This window comes from Carassius gibelio, chromosome A15 (assembly GCF_023724105.1).
Source record: "Carassius gibelio isolate Cgi1373 ecotype wild population from Czech Republic chromosome A15, carGib1.2-hapl.c, whole genome shotgun sequence".
NCBI classification, from domain to species: domain Eukaryota; kingdom Metazoa; phylum Chordata; class Actinopteri; order Cypriniformes; family Cyprinidae; genus Carassius; species Carassius gibelio.
The window spans coordinates 13,585,319-13,610,590 of NC_068385.1; the positions used below are offsets into that span (position 1 = coordinate 13,585,319).

Consider the following 25,272-nt stretch of genomic DNA (forward strand, 5'->3'; position numbering starts at 1 on the left):
TGCGGTGGCAGCAAGATCAAGACTATTTAACAAAGACCGTATGACAATGTAACTTTGTCTGTTCCACATCCTACGAAGTTGACCAGTCCCAGCAAACATTGGTCCGACGGCGACGTCGTGTGGCCGGCCAAAAATAGTCGCGGTGGGACGGCATAAATCGGTTGAAATATGTAACACAGAAAATTTCCTAAAAACGCATTCACATACGTTTGTTCATATGTATAGTTCTATTGGGTTGCATGTATAATTGTTACTTTGACTTTTAGCTGCGTGTAGTTCAATATTTACCCTCGTTGAGAATCGGTTGTGAGATGACGTCACTAGGTGACGTTTTTTACACGTGCATTACACGTCCATCATGACCCTCAATGAAATGCTTGTTAAATATACAAAAGCTGTGCTTACACCTTATTAATACTGCAATAATTAAAGTGCACCAAGAAGTTTTTAAGAGATTTTAAAGAGGTTGTGATTAGACGTCCACTGACGTCTTTTACACGTCTCTTCAAGCAAGACTATCAGGAAAAAAAAACGTTTTTTTTAATGAAATACATTATTTGAATACAAAGTACATTTATTTATCTTGTTTAAATAAATTGTAATCATAACGTGCCCAGTGTGGTTAAGTGATTGCAAAGCCACACTGATCATTATTTAAACCTGTTTTATGTATTCGCTGTTATTTTCATGGAGTGTATGCATATACATGTAAAACATGGCGGTTGTGGGGTAATGCAAAAGAGAGTAGATGGAGAAGTGTTTACGGATTTTAAAAAGACAAGATTAATGGAAATAGTTTGGAGATTTGAATTATGTATTTATGTATAAAATATAAGGATTTATTTATTTATTTATTTATTTATTTATTTATTTATTTATTTATTTATTTATTTATTCTTTTATAGTTGAACCATGTACGTTTCCAGAGACAATTTCACACTCCAGACCAGTAGGTGGCGGGCATGCACCTTTTACGGTGGTTTGCCAATCCGCCTGAAAACTCAAAAGAAGATGATTATCTCGCGCCCGCGCGATACGTTAGTCAAGCGTTCACCTGGAACACACAACCACGAGGAGAGGAGCAATTGAAGAGGGAGTTGTGTCTCTATATATTTATACTGTATAAAACATACTGTTGGGTAAGTACATCTTGTATTATTTGATTAACGTGCTCGAGTTTTACGTGTTTGACACGAAGGAAACGAGATCAATTTATGCCCACATTCATTGTCAACTGAAATTCACTGAGTATGGCTAAAATCAGCTAACGTTAGTAGGCTAAACATTACTTTGATTTTATACATGGTACAACATAGTATAAAGTATTTTTAATGATAGTCAACATAACTACTGTAAAATATTAATGTAGCCGTTTGAGATTTTCTTTCAGAAAGTAAATTATCTGAAAGAGAATGAAATGTTTAGCATGATTCTAACATGTATGTTTTCAGTAACTGCTTTAAAAAATATTTTGTAATTTTAGAGTTGCTTATCATGTCCTCTGAGTACCAAAAGAAGTGGAGACGACGAAGGGCAAGGGTTGATGCCTTAGTGGAACATGATAGCAGCTCTGAATCCGAGGGGCCAGTGGAGCCAGCCTTGGTGGGGGAGGGCAGTCCACTCATGGAGGGATCAACATGTGATGAATTACAAACTATGGAGGGCTGTAGTTCTTCTATCAGCACAGTAACAGTGTCCATTATGGGTGATACTGATGAAGAACACAATTATGACACCGACTCTACTGAAACAGAGTCTGAGCAGTTGAATGACACTTCACATTCAACTGATGAAACACCTTCTCTCCATGTAGACTTGGCTAGTTGGGCTACTGCTACAAACCAGACCCACAAGGCACTAAATGAGCTTCTTTGTGTGCTCAGACGCCATGGCCATAGACTTCCCAAAGATGCTAGAAGCCTTCTTGATACTCCACAAGGAGTGCCAGTTCATAATAAATGCAATGGACAGTATATTTATTATGGTATTGAGCGTTACCTTCTTGAACACATTTCAAAAGAGACAATGCCAGGACAAGTTGAAATGTGCTTTAATGTGGATGGCGTGCCATTGTTTAAATCAAGTCAAATGTGTTTCTGGCCCATTCTTGGTCAATTTCCGAACTGTCAGCCATTTATTGTAGCTCTGTATTATGGATCCAGCAAGCCTGACCCTGTTGAGGACTTTTTACATGATTTCTTAGAGGAGTTGCAACAACTCATCCAAACTGGAGTTTCATTCCAGAATTTGGTTCACACCGTTACAGTGAAGGCGATCATCTGTGATGCACAAGCCAGGTCATTTCTAAAATGTATAAAAAGTCACAATAGTCTTCATGGATGTGAGCGATGTGTTGCAGTAGCACAAATGATCGAAAGGAGGGTAGTTTACTTGATGAAGGGTACTTCTGAAGGAAGAACCGATGAGGTATTCAACCGAGCTGGATACCCTGACCATCAAAAACAAATATCACCTCTTGTTAGAGCTGGTATTTTGTGTGTGAAACAGTTCCCCCTTGACTACATGCACCTAGTATGTCTTGGAGCCATGAAAAGGCTGCTGACATACTTGTGGCGTGGGCCAGTTATCTGTCGACTGAGTAAGGCTCAGAGAGAACAGGTACAAATGAACATTAGTACGTTGAAACAAGCTTTGCCTGCAGAGTTTTCAAGGCAGCCAAGAAGCATGGAAGACTTGGACAGGTGGAAAGCTACTGAGCTACGTCAGTTCATGCTCTACACAGGACCCTTGATCTTGAAAGATGTGCTTTCTAATGACCAGTACCACCACTTTCTTTGTCTGAGTGTTGGCATGAGCATTCTTTTGGATGAATCGGATGAGAAGAGAGAGTCCTATCTAGGATATGCACACAACATTCTGGAGCATTTTGTGGATGGCTCTGTGGATTTTTATGGACCTACCTTTCCAACATACAACATTCATTCCATCAAACATTTGTCAGACGATGCTGCAAACTTCCACAGCTCCTTGAATGATATTTCATGTTTTCCGTTTGAGAACCACTTACAAGTTATCAAAAAATTGGTGAGAAGTGGCAAACAACCGCTAGTGCAAGTCACAAAAAGACTTGCTGAAAGACAATGTACTGAAAGACATGCCAGACGATCTCAAAGTACAACAAAGCTAACAGCAAAGATGCCTGACAACTGTGTGTTCCTTATGGATAATGCAGTGGGATTTATTCAAGAGAAACGAAGCGATGGAACACTAAGGATGGATGTGTTTAGGGAAACTGACTGTGACAGTCTCTTTGAAAAGCCATGTAACTCAAAGCTCTTCAACATTATGCTTGTCAGCAGTGACTTGACAATGGCAAAGCGAATACTGATAAACAGAGAAAGCATCTACAAAAAGGCTGTGTGTCTTCCTTACAAACAAGGTTACGCTATATTGCCTCTGTTGCACAAACCAGAATGACTAGACTTGGTAATAAACAATTTTTTATAATATTTTAAATGTTTCTTCAGTAAGATTTGGAAAGGTTCTTAACACACTATTTAGTGAAAACATTAAATCCACCTGATTAGATTTTAGTTGACGGTGGTCATCATGATGTGACTTGGGTGTAATTAATACAACAATTAACATTCTTTTGTGTTTATACAATTACTAGCATGTATGATGCAAAATTATGTCCAATTGCTTTTCCATTGTTGGAATAAATGTACGGAATTTAATGTTTAAAATTTCAACTCTGGTTAAAAAAAAAGTTTAACTCTGCCCTGTTGTTTTATCTTTTAGGTAATGGACAATCGTGGCGAAGCAAAAAGAACTAGAAAGAGGAAAATCTTCACTGACTTTGTTAATGGTACATTAAATCATCATTTGTTAATGCAGTCTTTCATATATGAACCTGAGACTTTCACACAAATGTATTTGTTTTCAAATTTAGACTTGGACCTTGAAAACGACAGTGACATGACTGACATTGAGTTAACCCAGCTTAGTCAAAGTCTTCTGCCAGTAAAAAAACGTGAGTTACCGACTTTTATGTTATTGTGTGTCTTTAGCGTAGTAATAAATATTCCCTTTGTAGAATTTTACATTATAGAAATTTTCAGGGGAAAAAGTTATTTGCCATGGAATTACAATTTGATTGCGTAATCATTGCACATGTAAAATGTTAAATACTGTTTTGTATTAAAAGTTCAGCATAATTGTTTGATTAATTCACTTTGCTTTTGTTTTGTACAAAGGTAAAACCGAACCTAATCCAAAAATAAATAAACAAGATGTTAAAAGGACTGTGTCCTATCCAGATCCTCCTCCAAAATATAAACATCCAAATCCCAAGCCAGGTAAATGCCTCAGTTTGAAATTACATTTAAACCAATTGGAGTTGTTATTGGGGGGTTGTTAATATCAGTTATTACAATTTCATTTCATATACATTTGAAAGGTCAACACAAACCAAATGAAGCTGTTGCAAATTCTACAAACAATAAAAAAAAAGAAGGTATGGCAAACTGTAGAAATGGATTGTGTATACATATGCAGTAAACAGCTTTTTGTAATGTTCTAATTTTTCATATTTTTTCATATGTCCTCTTTGTGCTAAAGATCAACTTTTGTGTCCAACACACTTGGATGAGACGTGCCCGACCCCTGTCTTTGTCTTCCCTACGTTAAGTTGTATGTTTGTGACTCCTTTGCATAATATAAAAAAGAATCATGCTTTCAAAAATGACTTTAATATATATTTTGATATGAAACTCAAATGTGTATGTAAATTGTTTTGGTGTATTTTGTTTACACAGGTGATAGCACACTTCTTGACAGTCAACATCGGTATCAAGATGGTGTGATTGATCTATTGTCACGCTATCAGTCTCTGTTTCCTGGGTGTCCCCTAGTGAGCGCACTTCTCCTTAGGCACTTCACCATAGGCACTTTAATTCCGCTTGTCTGGTCATGTCGTCACAGTAATTGCACTCCAATTAAATCGCACAGGTGTTGACTATCCTTAGTCATTAGTCTCCCTATATAGAGCTGTCTTTCTCTGTCGTCTTTATGGAGTCCTTACCCTATGTGTCTCATGCTCTCGTTCCCCCAGACTTCCTCTACCTTCTCGTTCTTCCGAGTTCCCCGTTTCATCCGGTTCCCTTTTTGTTTGGTTTGTCTCTCAAGACAGTTTTATTTTGTATTTAACCTGTTTGTGCAATAAACCTTACCTGCTATTGGATCTTACCCTTTCCTTGTGTTTTTCCCTTAACCCAACCGTGACAGAAGGACTCCATCATGCCTAGATCCAGCGGTGTGAGATTTCGAATCTGTTCCCCAGCCACCATGGAGGAACGGAGGAGGAGATTCCGGAACTTAACCACCCTTCATCAAAAGGGAAGCGAGGTGGGTGGCCTGGCGCAATTGTTTTGGACTTTGGCAGTCGGGTTAGGTTACAATGATGCAGCACTTAAAGATTTGTTTAATAATTGCCTGGATGATCCTTTACCTCAATGGGAGATGAAGGGGTTAGAGATCCTGGACTTTTGGGGGTTTACCAAATACCTGCACCATCGTGCTCAGTGGGATGCAACAACCACACCAGAAGTTCCAGACAAGACTGCCACCTGCCCAGCGCCACCGCACAAGATGGCCGCCAGCCCAGCGCCACAGTACAAGATGGCCGCCAGCCCAGCGCCACAGCACAAGATGGCCGCCAGCCCAGCGCCACAGCACAAGATGGCCGCCAGCCTAGCACCACAGCACAGGATTGTCGCCAGCCCAGAGCCACAGCTTAAGATGGACGACTCAACGCCTGAGTCTCCAGACAAGGTGCCGCCGACTCGCCATCGTGGAGGACGGAGGAGGAGGAGACAGGCGTCGACCGTCCCTCAAGGCCTGGAGAAAGTCCCAGAGGCCGAGGCTGTTCCCGAGGCGGAGCCCGATGCAGTTCCCGAGGCGGAGCCCGATGCAGTTCCCGAGGCGGAGCCCGATGCAGTTCCCGAGGCGGAGACCGGTGCAGTTCCCGAGGCGGAGCCCGATGCAGTTCCCGATGCAGTTCCCGAGGCGGTGCCCGATGCCGAGGCGGTGCCCGATGCCGAGGCGGTGCCCGATGCTGTTGCCGATGCAGTTCCCGAGGCGGTACCCGATGCCGAGGCGGTACCCGATGCCGAGGCGGTGCCCGATGCCGAGGCGGTGCCCGATGCCGAGGCGGTGCCCGATGCCGAGGCGGTGCCCGATGCCGATGCAGTTCCCGAGGCGGTGCCCGATGCCGAGGCGGTGCCCGATGCCGAGGCGGTGCCCGATGCCGATGCGGTGCCCGATGCCGAGGCGGAGCCCGATGCTGTTCCCGATGCCGATGCAGTTCCCGAGGCGGTGCCCGATGCCGAGGCGGTGCCCGATGCCGAGGCGGTGCCCGATGCTGTTCCCGATGCCGAGGCGGTACCCGATGCCGAGGCGGTACCCGATGCCGAGGCGGTGCCCGATGCCGTTCCCGAGGCGGTGCCCGATGCCGAGGCGGTGCCCGATGCTGTTCCCGAGGCCGATGCTGTTCCCGAGGCCGATGCTGTTCCCGAGGCCGATGCTGTTCCCGAGGCCGATGCTGTTCCCGAGGCGGTGCCCGATGCTGTTCCAGAGGCCGATGCTGTTCCCGATGCAGTTCCCGAGGCTGTTCCCGATGCCGATGCAGTTCCCGAGGCGGTGCCCGATGCCGAGGCGGAGCCCGATGCTGTTCCCGATGCAGTTCCCGAGGCGGTGCCCGATGCCGAGGCGGTGCCCGATGCGGTGCCCGATGCCGAGGCGGAGCCCGATGCTGTTCCAGAGGCCGATGCCGATGCTGTTCCCGATGCAGTTCCCGAGGCGGTGCCCGAGGCTGTTCCCGATGCCGATGCAGTTCCCGAGGCGGTGCCCGATGCCGAGGCGGTGCCCGATGCCGAGGCGGTGCCCGATGCTGTTCCAGAGGCCGATGCGGTGCCCGATGCCGAGGCGGTGCCCGATGCTGTTCCAGAGGCCGATGCGGTGCTCGATGCCGAGGCGGAGCCCGATGCTGTTCCAGAGGTCGAGGCCGATGCTGTTCCCGAGGCCGATGCTGTTCCCGAGGCCGATGCTGTTCCCGAGGCCGATGCTGTTCCCGAGGCGGTGCCCGAGGCTGTTCCAGAGGCCGATGCCGAGGCGGTGCCCGATGCCGAGGCGGTGCCCGATGCCGAGGCGGTGCCCGATGCTGTTCCAGAGGCCGACGCGGTGCCCGATGCTGTTCCAGAGGCCGATGCGGTGCCCGATGCCGAGGCGGAGCCCGATGCTGTTCCCGAGGCCGATGCTGTTGCCGAGGCGGTGCCCGAGGCTGATGCGGTGCCCGATGCCGAGGCGGAGCCCGATGCTGTTCCAGAGGCCGATGCCGATGCTGTTCCCGATGCAGTTCCCGAGGCGGTGCCCGAGGCTGTTCCCGATGCCGATGCAGTTCCCGAGGCGGTGCCCGATGCCGAGGCGGTGCCCGATGCCGAGGCGGTGCCCGATGCTGTTCCAGAGGCCGATGCGGTGCCCGATGCCGAGGCGGTGCCCGATGCTGTTCCAGAGGCCGATGCGGTGCCCGATGCCGAGGCGGTGCCCGATGCTGTTCCAGAGGCCGATGCGGTGCCCGATGCCGAGGCGGTGCCCGATGCTGTTCCAGAGGCCGATGCGGTGCCCGATGCCGAGGCGGAGCCCGATGCTGTTCCCGAGGCGGTGCCCGAGGCTGTTCCAGAGGCCGATGCCGAGGCGGTGCCCGATGCCGAGGCGGTGCCCGATGCCGAGGCGGTGCCCGATGCCGTTCCAGAGGCCGACGCGGTGCCCGATGCTGTTCCAGAGGCCGATGCGGTGCCCGATGCCGAGGCGGAGCCCGATGCCGTTCCCGAGGCCGATGCTGTTCCCGAGGCCGAGGCGGTGCCCGAGGCCGTTCCAGAGGCCGATGCCGAGGCGGTGCCCGAGGCGGTGCCCGATGCTGTTCCGGAGGCCGAGGCGGTGCCCAAGGCCGAGGCGGTGTCCGATGCTTTTCCGGAGGCCGAGGCGGGGCCCGAAACCTTTCCCGATGCGGTGCCGGAGGCCGTTCCCGATGCAGTGCCCGAGACCACTTCGCCCTGGGGGACTCCGACGGTGACCATGAGAACGTGGTGGTCATCCGCTCCGCCCTGGGGGACTCCGGCGGTGACCAAGAGGACGTGGTGGTCATCCGCTCCGCCCTGGGGGACTTCGGCCGCGACCACGTGGAGGTGGTGGCCTTCCGCTCCGCCCTGGGGGGGCTTCTGCTTTGACCACATGGGGGTGATGGCCCTCTGTTCCGCCCGGGTGGGCATCACCTAATGTCCTCCATTTACCAATGTTTTTGTTTTCATTTGTTTTTTGTTTTTTCTATTTTCCTCTGTTGGACCTGGCCCTCCGTCCCTCCCCTCTTTCCTTCCGCCGGTCCACCACCCTCCTGGACTCCTTGTTTTGTGTTACACCTTCCTGTCTCTACCTTTCCATCACGTCTGGTTGTTTCCGTCTCTTTTCTTCCATTTTACCTGGTTGTCCTGTCTTTGTCTCTGTCTCTCCATTCCACCTGGTTGTTTGTCTCTGTTTTCTGACCCTCCGTCCCTCCCCCTAGTCCGCCTCCGCTTCACCTCCCTCCTACCTCTTTTTCTGTTGGGTTTTCCGGGGTTTCAGGTGGAGCATCTGGTAGCTGCTCCGTAGGGGAGGGGGTAATGTCACGCTATCAGTCTCTGTTTCCTGGGTGTCCCCTAGTGAGCGCACTTCTCCTTAGGCACTTCACCATAGGCACTTTAATTCCGCTTGTCTGGTCATGTCGTCACAGTAATTGCACTCCAATTAAATCGCACAGGTGTTGACTATCCTTAGTCATTAGTCTCCCTATATAGAGCTGTCTTTCTCTGTCGTCTTTATGGAGTCCTTACCCTATGTGTCTCATGCTCTCGTTCCCCCAGACTTCCTCTACCTTCTCGTTCTTCCGAGTTCCCCGTTTCATCCGGTTCCCTTTTTGTTTGGTTTGTCTCTCAAGACAGTTTTATTTTGTATTTAACCTGTTTGTGCAATAAACCTTACCTGCTATTGGATCTTACCCTTTCCTTGTGTTTTTCCCTTAACCCAACCGTGACATCTATACCCTACAACAATCAATGACACCATGAGACGTACGTGCTACTGATGCTGTCTGTTATTTTATTGCTGCATCCCTGAGTGCATTCCCACACTATACAAACACATTGCTTGCATTCACTTTTGCCTTTAATTTGTAATTCTCATTTAGAAGTAATAATGTATTACATGAGTCAGAATTTTGACTGAATATCAACACAATATCCAAAAACATTGATTTTAAAAAGTGATATATTTTAATATTTTAGACTACAGCGTAATATAAAAAAAAAACATTTTGCATCTGTATGTTTATTGTACTTAATGAAATAACATGGAAGGTGTAATTTGTCTCTCAGGTTCCAATAATGAACAGCCATCTTCCAGACAGATACATCATGAATCGTTCTACAGGCCATCGTGGACTACCGAAAGAGGCATAGTATTGTTTTCTTGTTTAATGTCATACACCTAAAGATAATTTTTTTTTTTTTTTTTGGTAATTCGTTTGTTATGCTGTTTTTCATTCATTAATATGTCCTTTCTGACTTTAACTTATTTTTCACACCTTTTGTTTTTAATGTCTATATAGTATTGTCTACAGTCCAAAATTCTGGATTGACGCCCCAGTCCCAGAGGGCACCCCAGTACCAAAGGATGCCCCAGTCCCAGTGCCAGAGGACGCCCCAGTGCCAGAGGACGCCCCAGTCCCAGAGGGCTCCCCAGTACCAAAGGATGCCCCAGTCCCAGGGCCAGAGGACGCCCCAGTGCCAGAGGACGCCCCAGTACCAAAGGATGCCCCAGTCCCAGTGCCAGAGGACGCCCCAGTCCCAGAGGAAGCCCCAGTCCCAGTCCCAGAGGACGCCCCAGTCCCAGTCCCGGAGGACGCCCCAGTCCCAGTCCCGGAGGACGCCCCAGTCCCAGTCCCGGAGGACGCCCCAGTCCCAGTCCCGGAGGACGCCCCAGTCCCAGTCCCGGAGGACGCCCCAGTCCCAGTCCCGGAGGACGCCCCAGTCCCGGAGGACGCCCCAGTCCCAGAGGGCATCCCAGTGTATGTGAGAACTTTACAGTCACATCTTAATTTAAATGGATTCTATCTTAGTGACAATACAGCTTAGCGTATAAAAACATACATTTCTCTGAATCACTGAATTCTCTGAAGTTAATAGTTACAAATACAGAGCTTAAGTCTGTCAATGCTCAACAAGAAAAAGCACAGCCAGAAGATTTCATAACTAATGCGGTATTATACTGTGAGGTGACTTACTGTTAATATTTACACTTCCATAAAATTAACTTTTAATAATAATAATAAATAAATAAACATTTTTAAAGTTTATAGTACTAAATGAAGTTACATTTAATGTGCAATTTGTCTCTCAGGTTCACATAATGAACATCCATCTGCCAGACGGAGAATTCATGAATCGTTCTCCAGGCCATCTGGGAGAACCGAAAGAGGCATAGTATTGTTTTACTTTACTAACATTGTATTTGTTTAATGTCATCCACATAAATATAATTTTTTTAGTAATTGTACAGTAATGGTGTTCATTCACTAGTGTGTCCTTTCTTACCTTTACTAACATGATGTATTAAGTACATGTATGTATTATTTTATACACTTTTGTTTTTAATGTCTATTCAGTATTGTCACTTGTCCCAAATTCTTCACTGGCGTCCCAGTCCCAGAGGGCATCCCAATGAATGTGAAAATTTTACTGTCACATCTTATTTTTAACGGATTCTACCTAAGTGACAACACAGCTTAGCATATAAACATATACATTTCTCTGTATCAGAGTTAATAGTTACAAATACAGAGCTTATAATGTCTGTCATTGCTAAGACCTAAAAGTACAGCCAGATGATTTCATAATTAATGCAGTATTATACTGTGAAGAGACTTACTGTTAATATTTACACTTCCATAAAATTAACTTATTTGTCCAGGTGTGGTAACACACAACGAAAAAGTAGCAGGAAGGAGACTACCTGATTCTTCAGCTATGGCCTCAGCTTCAAATGCAAGAAGTAAGAAATGCTGTATGACTGTATATTTTGCATTATGAATATAAGTAAATCCTGACTGTATGTAAAGAATTAATCTTCTGTTTAAAACTTGGAAGTCCTCACAGGCATATATGCAAGACAACCGTTAGCCTCCCCTTTTCATTGATGTACCTTAAATTGATGACACGCAGATGCTAAAGTGAATAATTGTAGTTCAAATTTAAATATCACAAAGTTTAAATTGAACACTAATTTAAGAATGTGACATTAAAAAAAATTATATCCTTGTAAAATTGTTACTATTTGGTCATTGTGTATACCTATAATTAAAACGTTCAAATTCAGAAATACTACTTACATTTTTGAATTTTGGTGCAATTTGTATCACAGGTTCACATAACAAACAGCCGTCTTCCAGAGAGAGAAATCATGAATCATTCTCCAGGCCATCTGCGGCAACCGAAAGAGGCATAGTATTGTTTTCTTGTTTAATTCCATCGACATAAAGAGGATTTTTAATTAATCGGACACTTATGGTGTTCAATAATTAATGTGTCCTTTTTTACCTTAAATAACTTTATTTTTCACACCAATACTGAATACTATTCAGTATTGTCTCCTGTCCCAAATTCTTCGCGGACACCCCAGTGTATGTGAGAACTTTAGTCGCATCTTATTTTAAACGCAGTCCACCTTAGTGACAACACAGATCAATATACACTAGCAGTCAAAAGTTTGGAAACTACTAATTGTTTGTTTTTACAAACCGGACAGTATGTTTGTTCCAGCCATGGGGTTGTCCTATCCACAACTGAATTAACATTTTGCAATTTTTTTTTCCAATAGGTGTTACCAGACCCTCAAAGAGCGCCTACCCCATGTCAACCACAAGTAAGAAATATTATATGTGGTGGTTTTAAAACACTGACCAGTAAAATAAAATGCAAATGCAATTTTTGTTAGAAGTACTAGTTTATGGTTTTGTATTGAATGACAGTAAGTGTTTTTGCTCCCTGTTAATTCAGTCTTGCACTTCAGTTTTCACAATCTTATTTTTACCTGAAATCAGCAGGCAAACAAGACTGGGTAAAAGTGTCCAAATAAACTGTAAAATATTATGCTCTGCATAAACTCTAAATGTGACTGCAAGTGTCATAATAAAAATTTTCTAATTATTCAGGTGTCCAGTTGTGTGTACATATTACTCTAATTTTTGTTTCAGAATTTCAAAGGAAGGTGTTTTCAATGTTGTTCGATTTGAAAGATCAACTTAAGCAAATAGTTGGCATTCTGGATCCTGGCAGGTCTACAACATCTCTAAAGAAGATGGATTCAGAGAGTGACCTAAAACTCTTTGAATAATCCATAAAAGATGTTGATGTCAAGTTGATCTGCGTAAGTTTTGACATAGAGAATATGTATATATGTATTTGTATATATTTTTTTCCAACAGTCTGTCTAAAGCAATGTTTCAATTGTTTTCACATTTAGGTCCAGCAACTGTCCAGGGTCGGTGGACATTCTGTTCGAGACTGTGTGAACAAAGTTATGAACAGGTATGTATTTCCCTTGAATTGTGTAATCTTGCATAATATTTCAGAGAAATATATCTTGATTATCACCATAATTAACCCAGCCATTTATATAACTTCAATTCAGGATTTAATCTGTCACACATCACTTGTTCAGAAGTTGTGATATGTCTGTACTGGCTAATAGAGTCAGGCATACTGAAAACAATAAATCAAAACATAATTTCAGTGTAAGCAATGAATGATATTCATTACTTGTCACCAAAATCTATGGATGAGGATATAGTTCATAGCACTTGTTACATGATAGAGGAGTAGTTGTGAAAGTGTAAGTTTTAACATTGCATGCAATTGCTACCCTGCCCATTACTGTTAATTGTGATTTGACCATTTTAGGTTATTTTTCTAAGGTGATGTAATCTTAAATTGCTTTCACAGAATGATGACAAATGGTCTAATGGCGAAGTTCAATATGAGGGGTGGTGGACAGCTTGAAAAAAAGCCGTTTAAAGCCACACTTTTATATGATGTCATTCAAGGTAATTTGGGGAATATGTCAGTATTAGAAAAATCTATTGTTCATTGTATATTGATGTAATTTGTATTGGTACGCTTTATTCAGGGGACATCACAGCTCACCTGTCTTTCTTACCACTTTCTCACAGTTACACACTTAGTTAAGGGTCTTTCTCAAGGGCACCACAGTGGTATTGAAGATGAAGAGGGGACAAATGACAAATGTTTACACCAACTAATCTAACACCCCATTTAAAGCAGAATGTTTTATACAATAAAATCTAATCCATGTTTATTACCTTTTTCTAATGTTTCATTCATGATTCAATTATCTTGTGCCAAGGTTTAATTTTTTAATTTTTTTATTTTTTTTACAATTAGCTGTAGACCATAAAGATATTTTGAAAATACTTGCATATCATTTACCTCAAATTTCTTTTTTTATTTATTTTAAAAATGTGTTCTCTCCCCTCAGATGCTGTGAAGAGGTGGAGCCCAAATACTACCGACTCAGAAATAGATGCAGCAATGGCGGAACACCTAAAGCATGCTCCAGGAAGAGCTGGGGGTGGAGGATACAAAAACTAAGCGGAACCACTATAATGTGTTTAAGGGATAGTTCACCCAAAAATGAAAATGTTAATTTTCTCAACCTCATGTTTCAAACCTGTATAACTTTCTAATTTCTATTTAACACAAATATACTTGGAAGAATGTAATCAAGCAGATCTTGCCTCCCGTTAACTATCATAATTTTTCCTACAATAGTAGTTCATGGGTTTTGAGATCTGACATTACAAACATTCTTCCAAATATCTTTGTGTTCAGCAGATCATAGAAAGGTATACAGGTTTGAAACATGAGGGTGAGTAAATGACAGAAATTTAATTTTTGGGTGAACTATCCCTTTATTTAATTCAGTATTTTGTAATTGTTTTAGTTTGGTCAACAGATGCTAAACCGTTCCAAAAAAAATAAAATATGCTTTATCATAACATGATTCTTTTTTTATTATGTCCACAAATAATGTGTTCTTTGTGATGTACACTTGATTAAAACTTTTTAGGTACGTTAAGGTCTGACTGGACCGATTTTGAACCTTTTGTCAAGTTAAACCTCAAAGGATAATTGCCTTTCACGATGTTACACAATGGGTGTGTGATTATTTTATAAGCAGGCTTATATATATATATATATATACACACATACATACACTTAAACTATGCAGAAACACATTTAAAAATCCGTTAGACAACGACGTCCAGAAATCGACGCATTTAGACGTCCAGAAGACGACACATCTAGACGTCCAGGGACGTGCAGAAAAGACGTGCAGTTCACGTCCAGAAGACGTCAAAGACGTCGGTTCAACTTTCATTTTGGAACTATTTTTCAACCATGACGGGACGTCTCGGACGGACGTCTTTTCAACGGTCAAAAGACGTCCGAATGTTTGCTGGGGTGCCACGTTTGATGATATGAAAAAATGGCCAGCAGTCACATATGTTGACAAATTTAATTATCTTGTTTTGTCTGAGGGTGTGGATGGTCGAGGAACTTAGAAATTATAAAAGTACCAAAGCATACAGTTATCTACACAGTAACAAAATTGGATGAATTCTTTGCCATAAACATCAGCTGTTCACATTACTAAAGGCGGAGGTAGAGCCGAGTTAGGCTATAAATAAACCAAATCACATCGCGTGGGTTATGGTTCAAAATAAGGGAGTAGTGGAAACAGCTGGATGCTCCCGTGTAGCTGGTCCCGACATGTCTTGTACCCATGTGTAACGATAGATCACAGGAGAAGAGAGATCCAATATTAGTGTGTTTTATTGGGTAATCCAAAAATCAATATCCAAAACAAGCTGTGGGTCAAAAACCATGAAAGCAGTCCAAAAAAAAAAGAACAAGAAAAACACAAGAAACCAGAAAACACAAGGGACTGCGAGAAAACCGGGTGACGGAAAACAAGGACTCCATGAAACAGAATGAAAACAGACCAGACAGGTGAAATTCTGATACATGACACAAAACACAGATTTTGTAATTTTTATATATTTTTATGTCTTTTTTTATTTGGCAATTTGTCAAAACTCATTTAATTTTGCATCATCCTTGCATCAACAAGCTGTTCTGTTATTTGTGAAGAAAAATGCAAAGTCATCAGCTGTAAGAGACGATGGAGGAGGAGGTGGATTAAGAAGAGAAGAGAAAGTTTTGAAGAGTGTCTGAGCGTCACAACAGTTGTTAACTTTGTTGTGGTGGTATGTTGTTTTAGCACTGAAGACATTTGCAGAGAAAGAAGAGAGGAGAGACTGATACACACTGAAGTCTGTAGAGTTTCTTGATCTGCAGCCCTGAGTTTAGAGCGATGTTCACGAAGAACATCAGACAGCCAGGGGGCAGATGGGGTGGTGCGTGCTGGTCTAGAAGACAGTGGGCAAAAGTTATCCAAGCAAGAGATTGGAGTGGAGCAAAGACAGTAGCACTGTCCAGAGCTGAAAACTGAGAGAGTGAAGGAAGTGATGATGAAACCACAGAAGATAGACAAGATGGAGAGAGTGAGCGTAGGTTCTGTCGAAAGGTGACCTGCGTTGGAGGGTGTGTCGCTTCAGGATTAAGTGCTAGGTTAGCAATAATGAGGAAGTGGTCTGAGGTGTGAAGTGGAGCAACTAAAAAGTTGTCCACGGAGCAACAGTGTGTGTAGATGAGGTCGAGTTGGTTGCCTGATTTGTGAGTCGCTGTAGTAGACACTCGCTTGAGATCAAATGAGGCTAGCAGAGTGTTGAAGGCAGAGGCCTGGGGTATATCAAGGTGGATGTTGAAGTGACCAAGCAGTACCAGAGGAGTACCATCTTCAGGAACGTTTGATAGCAGCACATCCAACTCCTCCAAGAAGTTTCCCAATTGACCTGGGGGACGATAAAGGACCTCAAAGTGGATTTTAACAGGGTGGGTTACAGTAATTACATGTGATTCAAATGAAACCAGATCAAATTTCCATTCTTTTGATATAAGGAGACCAGTACCTCCACACCTCGCAGTCGTACGAGGAGTGTGGGATCAAGTGAAATTAGTGGAGAGGGCTGTGGGAGTGGCAGTGTCTTCAGGTTTGATTCAAGTCTCAGTTAGTGCCATGAGGATGAGACCGGAATGAGTAGCAATAGAAGAAATTAAGTCTGCTTTGTTAACAGCAGACTGGTAGTTCCAGAGACCAACTGGAATAGAGAGCGTAGTAGTAGAGATCAGAAGGACAGGCCATAGATTTGTCGGATAGGCCTTCCTTCGACGTACATTGCGTGGTTTTCTAGTGTTATTAGTGATAGTAGAGATCTGAAAGCACATAGTGAGTAAAAATAACTTAAATAAGTAAAAACCTGACTCCAAAAAAGTTGGAACACTGCACAAATTGTGAATAAAAACAGAATGCAATGATGTGGAATTTTCAAATTTCAATATTTTATTCAGAATAAAACATAGATGACATATCAAATTTTTTAACTGAGAAAATTAATCATTTTAGGGGAAAAAAATAAGTCTATTTTAAATTTCATGGCATCAACACATCTCAAAAAAGTTGGGACAAGGCCATGTCTACCACTGTGTGGCATCCCCTCTTCTTTTTATAACAGTCTGTAAACGTCTGGGGACTGAGGAGACAAGTTGCTCAAGTTTAGGGATAGAAATGTTGTCCCATTCTTGTCTTATACAGGCTTCTAGTTGCTCAGCTGTCTTGTTGCATCTTCCTCTTTATGATGCACCCTATATGTTTTCTATGGTTGAAAGATCTGGACTGCAAGATGGCCATTTCAGTAGCCAGATTATTCTTCTACACAGCCACAATGTTGTAATTTGTGCAGTATGTGGTCTGGCATTGTCATGTTGGAAAATACAAGGTCTTCCCTGAAAGAGACAACGTCTGGATGGGAGCATATGTTGTTTTAGAACTTGGATATACCTTTCAGCATTGATGGTGCCTTTCCAGATGTGTAAGCCGCCCATGCCACATGCAGTCATGCAACCCCATACCATCAGAGTAGCAGGCTTCTGAACTGATTGCTGATAACAAATTGGGTTGTCCTTGTCCTCTTTAGTCCGGATGACATGGCATCCCAGTTTTCCAAAAAGAACTTCAAATTTTGATTCGTCTGACCACAGAACAGTTTTCCACTTTGCCACAGTCCATTTTAAATGAGCCTTGGCCCAGAGAATATGTCTGCGATTCTGGATCATGTTTAGATATGGCTTCTTTTTTTTCTTTAGTTTTCTTGAGTTTTAGCTAGCAACCGCGAATGGCACCGTGGATTGTGTTCACCGACAATGTTAAGGGCCTTGACCCTTACGCACAGATATCGTTCCAGATTCTCTGAATCTTTGGATGATATTATGCACTTTAGATGATAATAACTTCAAACTCTTTGCAATTTTTCTCTGAGAAACTCCTTTCTGATATTGCTCCACTATTTTTCCCCGCAGCATTGGGGGAATTGGTGATCCTCTGCCCATCTTGACTTCTTAGAGACAATGCCACTCATGTTGCCAATTGACCTAATTTGCAAATTGGTCCTCCAGCTGCTCCTTATATGTACATTGAACTTTCCCGGCTTCTTATTGCTACCTGTCCCAACCTTTTTGGAATGTGTTGCTCTCAAGAAATCCAAAATGAGCCAATATTTTGAATGACATTTCAAAATGTCTCAATTTCAACATTTTATATTTTATCTATATTCTATTGTGAATAAAATATAAGTTCATGAGATTTGTAAATTGTTCCATTACATTTTTACTCACAATTTGTACAGTGTCCCAACTTTTTTGGAATCGGGTTTGTATTTGAGAACAAGCTATACAAAAAGTAAAGAAAGGGTAGAAAAGCAATACTCAAGTGCCTCGTCAGTGTCCTTGCTCTGTGGAGTTGCGCAGGTAGAGTCGATGTCTTTGCACTCGTTGTTCTTCACACGAGGGCTGCCGCTGCCATGGTGAAAACTAAAATTTTTATATTTGCTTGATTACCTGTTATTAAAGTCAGCTGGCCATGCCTCACTATTAAGCAGTCCCGTGATAGGTACACGCAAAACCAAGCGCTACTTCACGTATTTACCAGGGTAAGACACACAGTAAATAAAACAACGTTTCCTAGCAATGACGATCATGCAGTAGTCTAATGAGAAAAAGAGGCAAAACACTTACAAACTGTTTTTCTTATCTGTTGCTCAACTGTTTCTTCTGAAAAGGGCTTCTAAAACAGCTAATTAAGTACTTTCACTTGTTTTGGCCACGCTTCACTATTTAGCAGACCGAAACTGGGCAGTCCCGCAATAGATAAATGCAAAACCAAGTGCCACTTCAGCACGTAAGTTTAATCTTTTTAAGGCTGTTTAATCTTTTTAATTTATTTTATTAAAGCTTTCGTTTAGTATTATTTATTTTTATGTTTACATAGGTTTGTAAATCGTACTTTGCATTTAATGCCACTTCTTTTTATGCAATATTGACATTCTATGTACTTTTATCTTTGGTACCTTGGCATTAATATAAAAAAAAAAAAAAAAAAAAGAACTAATCAATTCTCTTTCCAGCTCAGACTGCATTGACTGAAACAGGTGAACTAGACTAATTCCAGTACAGAGCCTATAAAATTTTGCGCATGAACGATTGAACGAATCACTCCCGTAGACGACTCTTTCCCGAGTCATGTTAAAGATTCATTCAAAATGAACGAATCGTTCAAGAACGACCCACCACTACCATTCAGTTGGATTGTAATTTGCAGCTGTGTTAGAAAACTTTGGAAAAAAGAAGCAATGCATAATTCTGTAAAAAAAAAAAAAAAAAAAAAAAATCCTTGCACTGAGCAGAACTGGTTTGTTCTGTAAAGCCGGGAAACACTACTGTCAGGCCAGTTATGAATGTCATTTGAGCTCTGTCAGTGTTTTTAGTCAGCGTTTGGTGTGCAGTGTCTAAAGAATTTAAGACCAGCTGTTGCCAGTCGTCTTCACAAAGATTAGCCTATTTTTTTTTTATATAGGCCTATATACATAAGTTTAACTGCACCTGTTTCATTATTTTTAGACCATTTAAATGATGAATTGAATAATAATAAAACAAAAATATAAATCACAAACATTACATTTCTGAATAAAACTATTTTATACACTTGAGTTATATCTAATTTGGCCTTTTCAATTAATGTAGGCATGTTACATTCTTTCGATTATTAGGCCTATTCATATTAAGTTAGCCTACTTTAATTCTTAAATTAATATAACAATTATTTTGCCCCACAATAATTTCATAGTGCATTAGCGCAAAACTGATGTGCTGCAAGGAAAAGATTAGGCTAGCTTACTCCTCATCTAATTTTTTCAAAAAGGTCTTTCAAAACAGGTTTATTTATTATAGGCCTATAATTAAAATAATTAACAATGCAATCATAATCATCATCATCAACATCCAAAAAAACTTTTTTTTTAAATGAAAAAACACAAAATATAATCTTATTGATTTATTTTTAAATGTATTTATTATTATTTTATTATTATTATTTTTTTTTTTTTTTTTGCAGTAGCCTATATGTTTGAGCCACAAGAGATATAACAGCAGCAGTTCAGTCAGTATACTGTTTGAGTAAATGAATTACTCCGGGATATTGGTTTGTTTTAACTCAGAGGGAGTATCAGCCACATTAAAAAAAAAAGTTAACAGCTTAAGTAATTTGTGGATTAATGCTTATTGAAGACGTGAACTGTTTTAAACAAATTAAATTCGATTTGGTGAACTGGTTCAAGAAGATCCGGTTACATCGAATGATTCGTTCGCGAACTGGATATCACTAAACTGCAGTGTGTTTTGAAATAGACAATGCTGAATAAAGTCGTAGTTTTTGCTATTTTTGGACCAAAATGTATTTCCGATGCTTCAAAAAATTCTAACTGACCCTCTGATGTCACATGGACTACTTTGATGATGTTTTTCTTACCCTTCTGGACATGGACAGTATATCATGCACACAGTTTCAATGGAGGGACTGAGAGCTCTCGGACTAAATCTAAAATATCTGTGTTCCGAAGATGAACGGAGGTCTCACGGGTTTTGAACGACATGAGGGTGAGTTATTAATAGAATTATTTAGATTTTTGGGTGAACTAACCCTTTAATAAATAAGTACTGGTATTTAATCAAAAAGTACTGTATCTAATGAATAAATATTAGTACCTAATAAATAAGTACTAGTATCTACTGAATAAGTACTAGTATCTAATTAATAAGTACTAGTAAAGTTAAATTAGATACTAGTTCAGTTTATAGCTTAATTGTTACGACGGCTTGCCATAAAGCGCCACCCAGTGGAACCAAATATTTCAGGAACTGAATATATTGTAACAGCGGCCTTGTGGATTCCATGTCGGATCCAGCTATCCTACAGGACAGGTATACGCACTTTTGGTGGTGCTACTGTCTGGCTATGCTCATCACACTACTAACCTTCCTCGCAGTTGCTGTTATTTATTTTATTTTTTTACTGAACGCTCGAAATACATTCTTTATGTAGCAATTTACAATAATAATAGACTTCAATACATAAACTAACATTAACTAATCGAACTTTATTGTAAAATGTCACAATTACCAGTTAATAAAGTATATATATGTTCACAAAACACTGTGAAATAGAAAAGAAAGCAGGTGAGCATGGTTTGGCGTGGCAGCCAATACAAATAATAACCGTTTCCTTACATAAATACTGCGTTTGGACCAGATCGTTTGCAGAATCAATTGCTTCTGAAAGTATTATCTTTTTCTATATAGTAGTGTAGTAGTTGGCTATCTCCGTGTCGTACGTGGCTTTGAAGTTTTAAGCATGAAGTTTTATTAACATTGCTTATTTACAGCTGTTCGAAATCATTTAATTTTGAAAAAAAAAAAAATTATTTGTATTTTTTATTTAATTTTTTTTACCAGGAAAGAAGTGGTTTTGATGAACAAAGTTTTGAAAGAAACAAAAGTCACTTTTAACAACAAATATTTAATTTAAACCATTCAATTCCATGATTCGCAGTAGAGATAAACAGAACAAGGTTCAAAATAACCACTAAACCACCGATTGCTCAAATTTTCAGGGATTCCGTCAAACCTTGCAAAGATGAATGCAATGAGTATGTAATCCATACAATTTTTTTTTCCAGAAATAAAGTTAAAGATCAGGAGATTAGAGGTAATGACATAAGAACAGTGCTATACCAATTAATATTTACTTAATATTCTGGCTCGACATAAAAAAATAGCCATAGCGTATAATTGCAGGTAGCAGGAAGTGCATTTGAATTGCATATTTAATATTACACAACATATTTTGGGTATTTTTGAGTAGCCACGTTTACCATTATTGTGTGGGCAGAGAACAAATGAGACGAATGCAAACAGTAACTTACAGTTGGTTACTCTCCCACTCAATTTGAGTAGGTGTATGTACCTCTGGAAGATAATTATCAGTTTCTGTAGTACACTATTTGTCTACACAGAGTAAAAGGTCAGTAGCTGTGCATTTCTATGTAGATGGAGATAAGAGTTTGAGTATGTTTTCAGAAGATCACATGTGTACACTTACTTTGTACTTTAAAGATTTAAGTTGAGTTCTTGCATGCCATTGACTAAGAATTGAATGCTTCAACATCTCTTTTAACTGCAAAAAAAAAAGTATTGAAAATTTAAATTGTTCAACTCAGAATTAGATTGTGAGGGACATTCATAAAGAACTGAATTTTTTTTAATGTTTATTTTGTGCAAGAGTACAGCTTCTGTACAGTATCTCTTTACCTGAGATTGCTTGTAATATTTCGATGCTTGTTCTTTATTTAACTCATTGTTACAAATTAATGTTTGGACAAACCAACCAATGCACATTAGCACAAGTTTTTCAAACTGCATTGCCTACATGGTTGAATCATTAATCAGATGATCAATACAACTTTGTTTGAAGGACCTCCTTTAGAATGAGAGTCCGTTTATAAGAGACAGTCCAGTTAATCTCACGGTCACTGGTCATCATGGATCTGAATGTTAGCCGCTGTTGGAAATGGCTCCTTCTGGTCTCTTTCCTCATTGTCTGTGTGAATGGACAAACATCAGGGCCGTAAGTTTTTAATGATTTCTGTTAAATATACTGTAGGAAGATATTCTGTTTTAATAGCAAAATCATAACATTTTTTAAATTTAAATATTTTTTTATTTTCCATTCTTTGAAGAGAACTAACATGAGTATTTGGTGGCCATTTTTTTAACGAGAACAGAATATTCAAATGATAATAATTAACCTTTAAATATTGCAAATACTTAAATATTTATCTTGGGCATTAAAATCTTTTTCAATGGAAAATGAAATTTTTTGATGCCACTGTAACTTTTGAGTACGGAAGTTCTAAGCGGCCATGCATTATAATTTTTTTTTTCCTTTTTGTTTTCTCGTTATAACGACTTAATTTTCTCGTTATCTTGACATAATGAAGTTCGTTTTCTCGTTATAACGACTTATTTTTCTCATTATCTCGACATAATGAAAGTTTGTTTTCTCATTATAACGACATGACAGTTTTACTGTTGCTATAGTATTAGTAACGAACTCAACTTTGACAGGCATCTGATGGACAACCATGCAGGGGCTATACTGTAGCCTATATTTCGCCTAGGTAATAATGTCTACAATACTGTATATAAATAAAGGCTGATCAATCACTGTTGATTTTTCCAGAGACAGTACAACGAACATTTTTTTTTTGTAATTAACATGTTTAAATGGCAACACCGCGAAATTAGAGCTGCTTGGATTAAACTCACTTTTCATTTTCCCTTTATTTGAAATAAAATTATATATAATTTGTAATTTTTAGTAGTCATTATATGATCTGGCAGATATCATGTGTGTTACAAGCTTCTGTTTGAAAAGAGCGTCCATGTGTACATGTAGACTACCTATGTGTGTATGTGTGTAGAAAAAAACGATTACAACATTATAGAACAAAACTGAATTAAATAAGCCTATGGATTTTACATATATATCACATTTCTCATTAATATGGTTAACAATAAAGATTAGTAATAAGGAAAAGAAGCACATCAGCCTACATCGTTAAATCCCGTCCTACTGTAGATAAACAGAATACAGTGATGTCAACCTTGGTTTTGATAAGCAGTTATTTTATGACACAGAACGCGTTGGTGAAACTCATGCATCTAGCAGGAACTTAATACACAAAATATTCATATTGATTCAAGCATTTAACATTTATGAATTAATTAAATGTCAGTAATGAAGACTGCACAAATTATAGCGATCACGAGGAAGGTCCGCGTACAGTAAAGTGGACAGTGTACAACACCCCGTCAGTTATATTCAGGTCTATAGTGCCACCTGCTGGCGCAGTTTTGTAACTTCTTCGAGAAAACTAGTTCGTTATAACGAGAAAACGAACTTCGTTATGTCGAGAAAACGAACTCTGTTATGTCGAGAAAACGAGAAAATGAAGTCGTTATAACGAGAAAACGAGAAGAAAAAATATTATAATGCATGGCCGCTTAGAACTTCCGTATTTGAGGGACAACTAGATTTTTTTTTTTTTCTAGGTCTGATAAATTATTAGAATACCTAATCATTGTGCAGGTTAAGTTGTGATTTCTCCTTTATTAATTTACAGTTTTTCTCAGTCGCTTTGGTACATTTCTCTAATCATTCTTGAGATTTGCAAAACAGTAAGTGCATTTCTCAAAACAACTCGTACAAATATCAAAACACAATGGATGACCTGCAAAAGCCAGTCTCTTGCTCAAAATCCTTAGTTCATCTCTCAAAAATAAATATCTGTGTCAATGAACATGTCAGTGCCATCAGAATGACAAGTCCTTGTGTCATAGTTTACGGATAAGACAGTCAAATTGCTTAGTCATGTTGTCAATTTAACAGTGGAGGGATGTTCTGATGTAAACTACTGTATTGAACAGTATGCCATATGCTTATGTATGCCATATATCCATTTCAAAACTACACATTTACACATTACTGTTTGTGGGATGTTGATTGAAAGAGACTGGATAGAATTCCCAGTTACACTTTTACTAGTGGTCTGACCAAAAAAATAAAAAAATAAAAAATACTTTTACAATGCCATTGTGATATAGAAAAGGAAATATGGGAACAAAGATGAAAATAATTCCATTTTCAGAATTTGTAACTCTTGTGTTGTCCTTTGTCTATACAGTATAAGCTTTCCTACTGAAGATTCATGAGATGAACCTTTGAGCTATTTCAGAGAAATGGTTTATCATTGGTTTATCATCTACATTCTCTTCATTAGTAAAGATTCACTTGCACAATTCATGCCAAATTGACAAAACATCTAATAATAGTGTGTAAAAATACAAATAAAAAGTGTGCTTGGCAGTTTATGACAACTAGATTAACCATTTTGCATTTAATGACTTATACTATGAACTAAAGACTAGATGTTTTGGGGGGTAAGACTATTGCACAGAAAACTGTATAATACATTTTGAGCAACATGACATTAGCAACTGATAATGTAGGAAACCGCAGATAAATGTGCCTAATCAATTGCATGAATGTACAATAGCAATCGCAACTTGTTCAAAAGAATGAGAAACTGGTTTTATGATGTGTATTAATGACTAGATGATGTGGAGGTTGCACAAGTAGTTTTGAAAATTGCATTTCTGTTTTGAAAAATGCACCAAAGTGACTGAGAAAAACTGTAACTGATCTGGGCTTCAATATAAATGTTTGCTGTTTAACGGACAACTTAAAGCACGTGTAAGGAATGTTTGTACTATTGCCTTGAACAATATTGTGTAATTATTATCTTTCAATAGATATTTCATGGTGACGTTTCCTGCAGTAATCGAGTCTGGATCTGAGGCCAAACTGTGTGCAAGTCTTCTCAAGCCCAATGAAAGCCTTGTGATGAACATTTATCTGGTTCATGGTGAAAATAGCACTTTACTGCTACAGGAGAAAGCTGAGGAAGAGTTTCACAACTGCTTTAACTTCAGGGTCTGTCATTAGCATATTATAATGAATATTTATAGTTTGTGTCATATTGCATCTAGGGTTTTTTTTTTTTTTTTTGATAAC

At 40.3% G+C, this 25,272-nt stretch overlaps 3 protein-coding genes and 2 long non-coding RNA genes across 6 annotated transcripts in view; all 5 read left to right on the top strand.

Moving 5' to 3' along the window:
• Window positions 1-25,272, top strand: part of LOC128029253 (alpha-2-macroglobulin) — a 75,028-nt gene that overhangs the window by 36,524 nt on the left and 13,232 nt on the right. The window contains exons 1-3 of one of the 2 annotated variants that reach the window (XM_052616913.1): window positions 20,500-20,561; window positions 22,111-22,263; window positions 25,011-25,191. The exons of the other annotated variant lie outside the window; for it this stretch is intronic. Of the exons in view, the coding sequence (XP_052472873.1) occupies window positions 22,178-22,263; window positions 25,011-25,191 (267 nt within the window). The 5' untranslated portion in view covers window positions 20,500-20,561; window positions 22,111-22,177. Of the gene's footprint in view, window positions 1-20,499; window positions 20,562-22,110; window positions 22,264-25,010; window positions 25,192-25,272 lie in introns of those variants that run through there. 2 annotated transcript variants of the gene reach the window in all.
• LOC128029257 (uncharacterized) lies at window positions 2,241-3,979 on the top strand. The gene is made up of 3 exons (XM_052616917.1): window positions 2,241-3,447; window positions 3,763-3,829; window positions 3,914-3,979. The coding sequence occupies exon 1, from the start codon at window positions 2,368-2,370 to the stop codon at window positions 3,436-3,438; it is 1,071 nt and encodes a 356-aa protein (XP_052472877.1). The 5' UTR covers window positions 2,241-2,367; the 3' UTR covers window positions 3,439-3,447; window positions 3,763-3,829; window positions 3,914-3,979.
• On the top strand, window positions 4,234-4,655 carry LOC128029262 (uncharacterized). The gene is made up of 3 exons (XR_008187326.1): window positions 4,234-4,319; window positions 4,421-4,477; window positions 4,582-4,655. It is a non-coding gene; the product is annotated as an uncharacterized LOC128029262 (long non-coding RNA).
• Window positions 12,577-14,202, top strand: LOC128029260 (uncharacterized). Its single transcript, XR_008187324.1, has 3 exons — window positions 12,577-12,635; window positions 13,050-13,150; window positions 13,603-14,202. It is a non-coding gene; the product is annotated as an uncharacterized LOC128029260 (long non-coding RNA).
• The window catches only part of LOC128029255 (alpha-2-macroglobulin), a 99,231-nt gene continuing 94,481 nt past the window's right edge, over window positions 20,523-25,272 (top strand). Inside the window, exon 1 of the mRNA XM_052616914.1 lies at window positions 20,523-20,561. The gene's annotated coding sequence lies outside the window, so the exon portion shown is untranslated. The remainder of the gene's footprint in view (window positions 20,562-25,272) is intronic.

Bases quoted from the DNA above. Each gene is read 5' to 3' on its own strand.
- LOC128029257 (XM_052616917.1), top strand. From the start codon at position 2,368: ATGATCGAAAGGAGGGTAGTTTACTTGATGAAGGGTACTTCTGAAGGA.